The 10,168-nt window shown below is 39.6% G+C and overlaps 1 protein-coding gene across 1 annotated transcript; it reads left to right on the plus strand.

Annotated features, from left to right (window-relative positions):
• Positions 1-2,352: 2,352 nt before the first annotated feature.
• On the plus strand, positions 2,353-9,453 carry si:dkey-273o13.3 (LIM domain-containing protein A). The gene is made up of 8 exons (XM_062433599.1): positions 2,353-2,483; positions 3,824-4,067; positions 4,300-7,048; positions 7,364-7,392; positions 7,628-7,789; positions 7,953-8,019; positions 8,240-8,344; positions 8,551-9,453. The coding sequence occupies exons 2-8, from the start codon at positions 3,865-3,867 to the stop codon at positions 9,385-9,387; spliced, it is 4,152 nt and encodes a 1,383-aa protein (XP_062289583.1). The 5' UTR covers positions 2,353-2,483; positions 3,824-3,864; the 3' UTR covers positions 9,388-9,453.
• Positions 9,454-10,168: the final 715 nt, after the last annotated feature.

Genomic DNA, 10,168 nt, shown 5'->3' on the forward strand with positions numbered 1-10,168 from the left:
GCATCCGACACTACATGTCTGTCTTCATAATAAACGTTTACATTCAAAGACAATGGTGTCTGTAACTTATTTCAACATGTATCAGATACAAATGAATGTTTCAGCAGGATGCATCAAATCCAAAGAACTACTTTATCTACATCTATTTTGTGCCTAATGTCTGTTGATGGATATATAGTTGGATATTAGATACTCCCACCTTGTACTGAACATCATGTACTTTCACTCACTGTGAACATAAGGAGTCAGACCTACCTCATAGATAAAAACCTGATGAATGAGCTCTCTGTGGTGCCCAACTATGAAACCACTTCACAAATATGTTGCACAATACTCCCCCTGGTGGTGCATCCAGCGCTCAGGACCTCTTCAGTAATGTCTTCATGTACTCAGTGAGGTCAGTGTTAGGACAGAGACCAGAGTCAGACTGATTATAAAACTAAAAAATCATAATTATGGCATTTTATTATTCATTCATTGACATTCATCTTATTTGGTAATGTTCATGGAAATTGAAATATTGTCTTGTTGGCATAATACTCACATGAATTCGAATTAGATCCCCAGAAAACCGTCTTTCTTGCAGATATGGTTTAGATTTTCATACTGTTTGCATTCATAGTTCAAAGTTTACCTCATTGCTATTCATTTTTTCTTTTCTTTCTTTCATCATTTTATAGTATAAAACATAGTATAATGTTTTGTGGCACATGGGCATCTGAAACTATAAACCCCACTGATCAAAGAATTCAAAGCATTATCCTACCTTAGACTCATTTTATGTAACTACATAGTGTAAGTCAACCTATTTTATATTCATATTTATTTTACCAGTATGGAAGTTCCTCAGTATGCTTAGTGCTGTATGGGTCTGTGCTGTGTACTGCACGTGTGATGGACTTCAGCAGGAGGTAGGCACATATTGATCCAAAACTTTCACCATATCACCACAACAACATTCCTAAATACTTCTGCAAGTGACTGTCGAACACTGCATTCATTACTGTGCTTTTGACTGTGACAGATAAATGACAAGCTGCATTGCATGTTGTAACTTTGTCACATGTCTTTGTAATAAACCCCTCCAAGTGTAGACCCCAGTGTTATAAATATTCACCAATATATCACGTGTTTGCATGTGAGTGAGTGTTTGCGTGTCAGTCGCAATCTCTAACTTTCCATTGCGTTTGCCAAAGAGCCACAGCAGTGGAGGTCTGCCATTGATTGTCAGTGGATCTGAGCCATGTTCCACTGATGTAGGGAAAGCTGCCTGCGGTGGTGATTATTATGCACGCTGCAAAATGACAACAGGGATGACAGATCTGGCACCCACACAGAAACACAAGAGCTGTAATTTGTATTGTCTTGTATTTCTCTCGATGTGTGAAAATAGTTCAAGTTATGAGTGGTTTAATATAACAGCATTATGTTTTATGTTGTAATTGCTTTTGTCACACTATTGGAATTCAATGTGTTTTTCAGTAACTTTGAGTTATTAGATGTCCCATTGCACTGACATAATAGGGACATCCTAATCAATAACTTCTCACTTTGCAGTTAATGTGCATACTGTAAGCAGCACAGTTTGCCTGCACCTCTGTTCAATACGCGTGATGACAATCCAAAAAAAACATCTTCGTGATGAGCTGCTGAAATTTGCAGTGATTTGTTTTGTTTAATTTATTTAATTTGTGCACCTCTTTGATGTGCCACACCGAAGGGACCCTGACAAGTTGAAGAATGAGTGATGGAGGCCAGTGTCTTTTGGCTGCTGCAGTGATATGGATCCTACAGTAGATATGAAGACATCAATATATCATAAGTATTTATACAGGGTTTTTTTCCAAAGAAAATATCATTGAAATATGCTGAGATTCTCATTGATTGGATTTGATGAAATATTTGGCATAACTATTTTGATTTCTTTTTTTTTTAACTTACTTTTTTATTATTTTGATTTCTTTAATCTTGCCACCGTTCTCTGAAAAGAAAGCAAAATGTTTTGTTTTTTAAATCATTTACAGTGAAAGTAATTCAAGAAATTCAAGAAAATATAAAATATAAATATAATTATACATAAATAAATAAATGACATCATTTGATGTATAGAGTATACTTTATAGCAAGTGTAAAGTATGTATATGTACAGCACAATGTATTACTCATTAAGTATTATTGAAATACAAGCATAAGCCATCATACACAGTATACAGGACAGTTTAATACAGGTCAAAGTATCTACATGCAACAAATGGCCTTTCTGTCATTGGATGGCACAGGAGCCAATATTGATGTGTATATGTGTATGTGTGTGTGTGTGTGTGTGTGTGTGTGTGTGTGTGTGTGTGGTGTGTGTGCATGTTTTTTCACACGTGCTTCCCTGCTCATTTAGACTGCGCATCACAGAGAGAGTCATTGCGTTTCTGGTACAAAGCATCAATGAACACCTCTGCCTTTGTCATTCCTGTGGCTCCTGTGAGATCGTAAGTACAGATGTTTTCTCTGTGGTAGATGTTTTAGTTAATATCTGAGTTAATTTCTCTGTAGCTGCTCTATTAACTAGAATAAATGTGCATTAGAACCCTAGAACTTGTTTTATAATTAAATGTTTAATAATGTTACTTGCAACTTAACAAAGTTGCATTTGGACAAAGACGACTGCATGGGACTATTTACAGCTGCCTTTTCACAATATGCACAAATAACTAAACTTTATTAGTACAGTTCAGAAATGATGTGACGCATTAAACTGATCAGTAATTATGTTATTGTTAAACCAGTATAATTATTATTATTATTATCACTATTATTATTATTATTATTATTATTATTATTATTATTATTATTATTATTATTATTATTATTATTACCATTGCCTTTCTTTAAACTTAAAAAATAATTGAAGGCTGGCCCTCATTTACAATTATGTCAAGTAACAATGACTTTAAAAGATACAAAATAGATAAATATACAAGATATGAAAAACAAATGAATTAAAACAGGTAGAAACAGAACCTCAAAGGTTTGTATCATAGATTTGAATCGACCAAGCCTTACTAAAGTATTAATTTTTAGGTTTCTGAAAGCAGCTAGTCATACAGCCACATAGATGTGATAACAGATGGCAGCTTCCCAATAAACCTTGAAGATAAACAAATACATATGCCTATCACGTCTTTCAGGCAGAGAAGATCATCCAACTCTTTTGTACAGAATACAATGATGAGTGCTATGAACATCACCAGTAATAAACCTAAGAGCAGAATGATAAAGAGCATCCAAGAGCTTAAGAGTAGAGGCAGAGGCATGCCGATTAATCACATCACCATAATCCATTACAGGGGAAAACAGCTTAAGAAATCGTTTTCCTACAAAGCATATGTTAGTTCATACACGTTAGTTCTATTACTATATAAAAACAATTATTTATCATAATTTATTGACATTATTGTGTAGATGATCTATCTGAATCTATCCTAATACCAATGTATTTATATCCTGTAACTCTTCCAATAATGAATCCTGGTACAGTAGAAATATGAAAGTTTTAAGATCATTAAGTGCAGCTTGTAGAATGTTAAAAAAAAGTGTGTATAAATATTTATGGCAATTAGAGATAAAAAAATATGATTAATATAAATTGTAAAATGCAGCGAAAATGTATAATTTAATGAGTAGATTAATATGTAATGACATCTTCATCATGTTTTTCCTAATTTATTGCAATTATTGTATGAATTGAAATGTGGATTAAAAAAATAGTACACCAGCATGAGATTGAATTATGTAACATGATTTTAAAGAAGGAAAATTATTTCCTCAGGGATCAATACCTTGCCAGTTTCTGAGGACGTCACTCAGCTGATGGTGAAATATTTCAGACCTTTAAATCCTGATCAGGACAACAGAGGCGTCAAAGGGCAGAAGTCTGACATGTCTGACCATCAGGAGAAAGACCACAAGCACGGAAAAACCGCAAAATCTCAACAAATGAAGCACCACCACCAAAATCAAGTCCACCGTCATCACCAGCGCAAGTTGCATCAGTCTGACAATGACGGTCCTGAGTAAGTCAAGAAATGATTGTATTATGGAATATGTTACTAATTTAAAATAGACCAAAATAGACCATTTTAAATTCATTTTGACTTTATTTTTACATTAGTGGGATTCACTTAGCAGAATATCTCTGTCTGAGTCCATTCATGTGATTTTGATTCATAAACAACTGTTGACAACATTGTCACGTCTTGTCTTGGTATCCTGACTTTAAATGTGCATGTTTTCTTTTTGAAATAGCACCCATTCAACAGCAGAGGACAGCATTTTCAACAACCATCACCCCGACCATCGACATCAGCGTGATAATGACAAGACTCGTGACTCTCATTCTCACCATAACCATCGCAAGCAAAACCACCGCCATGTTTCTCTGTCAGGAACATCTTTGAGTTCCTCAACTGGTTCCTCTTCATCCTCCTCTTCTTCTTCCTCTTCATCAACATCCTCCTCCCCTTCTTCCTCCTCCTCCTCCTCCTCTTCCTCCTCCTCTTCCTTCTCTTCCTCCACTTCAACATCTTCCTCTAGCCTTTCATCTGAGACCAGCAGTGAATGTTCAGATACAAATAAACCTAAGCTTTCACAGTCCTGTACTGACATTTCCAGGAAGCACAAGTACTTTGAAGACGGAGATGATGAAGCCCCTTTGATAGATAATGGAGGTCAGCAACACAGGCTCCCTGTCAAACAGAAACGAGAGAAAGGCAGGTCCTCTCATGGTGGCCCTAACCAGGGTACACAGAGGATTTCAAGAGCCTCTAGACATAATGGAAGCTTCCGCAAAGCCAAATCCATGGAGGCCCTCAGCAGGCCCATAGAAAGAGATGGACATGGAACTGAGGATGAGCAAGAACAGGAGATGAGAAAAAATGAAGCCAAGAAGAACTTAATGAAGGAAAAAATGAAGTTTTCTGCCTTCCTTAATGAGATCACTCGGCAGGTGCTCAGCCCAATGAGACTCAACACCCTTGGGGTTACAGACACTCAAAGACCGAGCAGCCCAAGACAGGCCGCTGTTGGATCCAACAGGGTTGACGGCAGTACCGAGAAATCCAGACAGCAGAGGAGTCGGCTTGCCAGTGCAGACTCAGTTAGCTCCAGCCAGTACTCCCACATAAGCAAGCAGTCCCACTCTTCTCAAATTTCTCATTCTAAATCTTTCCAACACCATCGTAGTCACCATTCAGCAGACTCAACCCATGACATGTCTCCCAGGCCAAAAAGCTGCACTGATATTAGTTGTTTAAAAGGACGTAACTCACGGTCTCAAAGTCCTCAGCAACATTCCCGTTCTCCCTCTTATAAGCACCACCATCGTCACCAAGGAGACCATCATACTCACAGTCAACATCATCACCATGATGACCGCAACAGCCCAAGTTATCACCATCACCACAAAGACCACCACAACACAAGTCGTCACCATCACCACAGACACCACCACAGTCCTGTCTTTCATCATAAAGATGACCATAGCCCCACTTATGACCATGGTGAGCACCACAACACTTCTCATCCCCACAAAGACCACCACAATACATCCCGTCACCATCACTATGGAGACCATCATCATGGAGAAAGCCCAACTCATGACCATGGAGAACACAATAGTACAACTCATCATCATCACCATCGAGACCATCATGGCCCTGTTCATCACCACCACCATGATGACCACCATGGCCATGCTCATCATCATCACCACCATGGAGACCACCATGGCCATGTTCCTCAGCATAGAGATCCCCACAACCCAGCTCATCATGATCATGAAGGTCACCACAGTCCAACACATCACCATGGAGACCATCATAGTTCAAGACACCACCACCATAGCAAACACCCAAACACTGAACGCCCTACTACACCACGTCACCATGGACACCACAATCCAAGCAATGACGACGAAGATCACCACAACCCAACAAATCACCATCACCATGGAGACCACCATGGCCATGCTCAACATCACAACTCTGGCCATCAGCATCCCCATGGAGACCACCACAGTCCAGGTCACCAGCATCACCATGATGACCAACATAGTGAGGCTCACCAGCATCACCATGGAGACCACCACAGTCCAGGCCACCAGCATCACCATGGAGACCACCATAGTGAGGCCCACCAGCATGACCATGGAGACCACCATAGTGAGGCTCATCAACATCACCATGGAGACCACAACAGACCAGGCCATCAGCATCACCATGAAGGCCACCATAGTGATGCTCATCAGCATCACCATGAAGAACACCACAGTCCAGGCCATCAGCATCACCATGAAGGCCACCATAGTGATGCTCATCAGCATCAGCAGGAAGAACACCACAGTCCAGGCCACCAGCATCACCATGGAGACCACCATAATGAGGCTCACCATGTAGACCACCATAGTGAGGCTCATCACCATCACCATGGAGACCACCATAGTGAGGCTCATCAGCATCACCATGGAGACCACCACAGTCAAGGCCATCAGCATCATCATGGAGACCACCACAGTTCAGGCCATCACCATAACCACGGAGACCACCATAGCGAAGCTCATCAGCATCACCATGGAGAACACCACAGTCCAGGCCATAAGCATCATCATGGAGACCACCACAGTCCAGGCCATCAGCATCACCATGGAGACCATCACAGTCCAGGCCATCATCACCACCATGGAGACCACCACAGTCAAGGCCATCATCACCACCATGGAGACCACCACAGTTCAGGCCATCAGCATCACCACGGAGACCATCCTAGTCCAGACCATCAGCATCACCATGGAGATCACTATAGTACAATTCACTCTAAAAAAAATGACCTTGATGATGATGACCACCACACTCATTTAAGGAGGGACTCTGCTGACAGTCTGCCTCTATGCAGGAATCTAGAGTCTCTTCCTAGCAACCCAGATTCACCCAGGAATACAAGCAGCTCCTCCAGTCAAGACAAGGAACACACAAGCTTCACTGACTCATCATTACATAAAGTATGGCATTATGGGGTTAACACTACACCCATACTCATTAAAATCCCCTATAACAATCTGTTAATTAACAAATTATTGGCAAGTCAATAGTGTGTTGTACATGCTTATTTACAGGTTATGCAATAATGTTCCACTCATTTGCTTTCCTATTGATTTCGGCCCCAGTGTGCATGTCACTGTGGACACTAGCTTAGCTATTACAGAGCAGTAGATTAGTTATCACACCCAAATAGTAATCAAATTGACATGTTGTTTGTAGTGGTATTACTGAATGTAATTTTTCTTGTCAAAGTAATTTTCTTTTCTTCAATACAGGAAAAGACGCATGAGCTGGGTAGAATGATGTAAGTATAATGTTATTATTATTTTTTTTAACTAGTAAAAGTTGCAGTCCAAGTGACAAGCATAACAACGATGCGTAGATTAACTGGTTACACAGGAATATCATAGGAAACACAAAAATGCATAATTTTACACACATAAGAATGAGAGTAATATAAAATGTCTCATTCAATAAATATGCATCAAAAGCTCATATATATTTTCTCAATCAGTTTATTTTTCTTTTGTCTTGTTTAGGGTTTTCCAGGGGCAGAATGAAGGTCTGCACCAAAGTTTGCTGAAGACAGCAGTTAGGATGGAGTGTTTAGGAGAGGAATTCATGAGCAGCCAAAAGGTTTTGGAGGCAGAGCTTCAGAGGACACGTGTGGAGCTCAGTACCCTTACAGAGAGGTTTAAAAGGTGAAGAATGACATTTTAGACTGAAGATGATAGTGGCATGTGATGATCTGCAAAGTTTCAAATATAGCAAATATTACTTCATCTCATACTATTGCAAATACAGTATGACTTTTACAGTATGACTATTGTTAAAGTCAATAATTTCTTCACTGTCTTATTTTAGACTGCATGACAACTGCTCCTCCGCACAACAAACCAATAATCTTCTTGAGCAAAAGCTTCACTCAGTGGTGAGATTGCAAGTATTTGTTTTTTTTCTTGTGCACAAGCTACAAAAATATAAATTATTAAATTATTAGTCAAGTATTGTTACATAAAAAACAGGTTTTAACACATGTTGAAGCCTTTTTCTACTTATTAATTCGACATAATTATAAAATTTGATTGAACATGACTTAAGTCCCTCACTTACTAAAGGTTTATCTGTGCTTCCTGTACTTTCTGTGTCAGACTCAGAGTTTGGAAGGAGAGCGTGAGAGGTTGAACTTTCGTATTTCAGCACTGACGGAGCAGCTCACTGATGCAAAATTTGCCAACAGTGTGGAAACATACAATGTAAGATTTTTATACTCATCTGAGAGACAGGCAGTGACTACACAATATTCTTGAGAATTGAGATATTGATAAGCCTGTGTGAAATGGTTAGTGCACATATAGCATTAATATGTTCTTTCATACAAAACATCCTCTTAATTCTTTGACTTTGAAATATTTAATCAACAAATTGACCAATTTGCACACTTAACTTCTACTTACTGTAGGTAACATCAGTGCTGCACAAAACAGACCACCATTTTCACTCAGATGATGCCATTAATCAGATGATTCTCCCCATCGCTCCCCCTCCGGCTCAGTTCATGGACAGCCTTAACTATGGAAAGGTCAAAGCTGCCGGGCAGGAGCAATCTCTGGGGTCAGTGCCAGAGGAGGAGGAATCTGACTGGTCAGAGATGGGAGAAGATACCCCACGATTTATACTGACAGGATCAAACAGAGGTCAAGCATGGAGACACCAGGAAGGAGACTTGGACAAAGACAGTGAGTCAGGGGGCGAGGAAATTGTCAGACGCCCTTCCCCATGCCCGATGCAGATACCTCATCTTCAGTTCACCATCCACAAAGAGATTTTGCCAGTTGCCCAGTCCAGTGCTTTTCCTTCTGGCTTCAAGAATCTGCCTGATCACATGACAGGTGAGGGTGCATACAGGATCACAACAAGTCCAAACCTTGGTTCTGCCATGCTGATCCGGTCAGCTAGCCTGGAGGAAATCCCTCTGGCATGCCATCACAGGCAGAAGGAGCTAAGAGGCACAGAGGCCATGATGGACCTCCACCACCCAGGTGTTGAAGCTATCGAAGATTCAGATAATGAGATCATTCATCACTGGAGAACAAGCAACGACAGGGATGCAGTTATTATGAGTCTCTCAGATGCAGATAGCAGTCTGGCAAGCCTGCAGTCAGCTGAGCGGATGCTTAACCATTTCATACGTGAGACGCAGCCCAGTGAGGGAAAGGGGCAGGGCAGGGCTGAGGTGCATGGCTGGACCGGAGGGATTCCAGATGAGGTGTTGAAGGGTGAACGGACAAAGCTGTGACAGTAACAAGAGTGCACTGCTCACTGTGTTTGAATGCGTGATCCACTTTTGTTGTAATTTATGAGGGAAAGTTCAATGAACCTTTGAATTTAAAGAGTGAGACTTACTGGATTTGCTTTGATAGTCAGACACCATATTGTGCTCCCCCATTAGTTCAATAAAGATATACACTCAAATATACTTAATTTATATTTATTCAACACACACACACAGACACACACACACAGACACACACACACACACACACACACACACACACACACACACACACACACACACACACACACACACACACACACACACACACACACACACACACACACACTTGCAGTTTTAGCTAAATCTGTAAAAAAATAAAAAAAATAAAAAAAAATAGATCATATATTATGTAGAGGTATTATGTATTTAATCTTACACTGTATTTTTCTGTACCTTGAAACATGCAGCTTAGATTTAGTCATAACATGATAAAATGTAAATGTTTATTTCAGTTGTATAGATACACACATAGGCATTTCTTTCCCTGCTCTATCTCACTGAATAGGAACAAATCTACTTATTTATTGGCTTATTTATTTTATTTCATTGCATGAAACATTATGTATTCATATAAGTTGTATATTCTTTTGTGTGGTTAGCCACAGTTATGCATTGTTGACTATTTAAAGCTATATACTGCAAATGTTAAGTAGATCAGTTTTCCTGCTGTAAAACATAGATTTAGGTATAATAATGTTTACTCACAGATACAGTTCTGTAATAGCTCTAAATATGTGTTTAT

The sequence above is a fragment of the Scomber scombrus genome, chromosome 14 (genome assembly GCF_963691925.1).
Source record: "Scomber scombrus chromosome 14, fScoSco1.1, whole genome shotgun sequence".
NCBI classification, from domain to species: domain Eukaryota; kingdom Metazoa; phylum Chordata; class Actinopteri; order Scombriformes; family Scombridae; genus Scomber; species Scomber scombrus.

Excerpts from the sequence above, each read along its gene's own strand:
- si:dkey-273o13.3 (XM_062433599.1), top strand. The coding sequence starts at position 3,865 with ATGGTGAAATATTTCAGACCTTTAAATCCTGATCAGGACAACAGAGGC. Across the intron at positions 4,068-4,299 it reads TCTGACAATGACGGTCCTGA|CACCCATTCAACAGCAGAGG; the intron begins GTAAGTCAAGAA and ends TTTTTGAAATAG. Across the intron at positions 7,393-7,627 it reads CATGAGCTGGGTAGAATGAT|GGTTTTCCAGGGGCAGAATG; the intron begins GTAAGTATAATG and ends TGTCTTGTTTAG.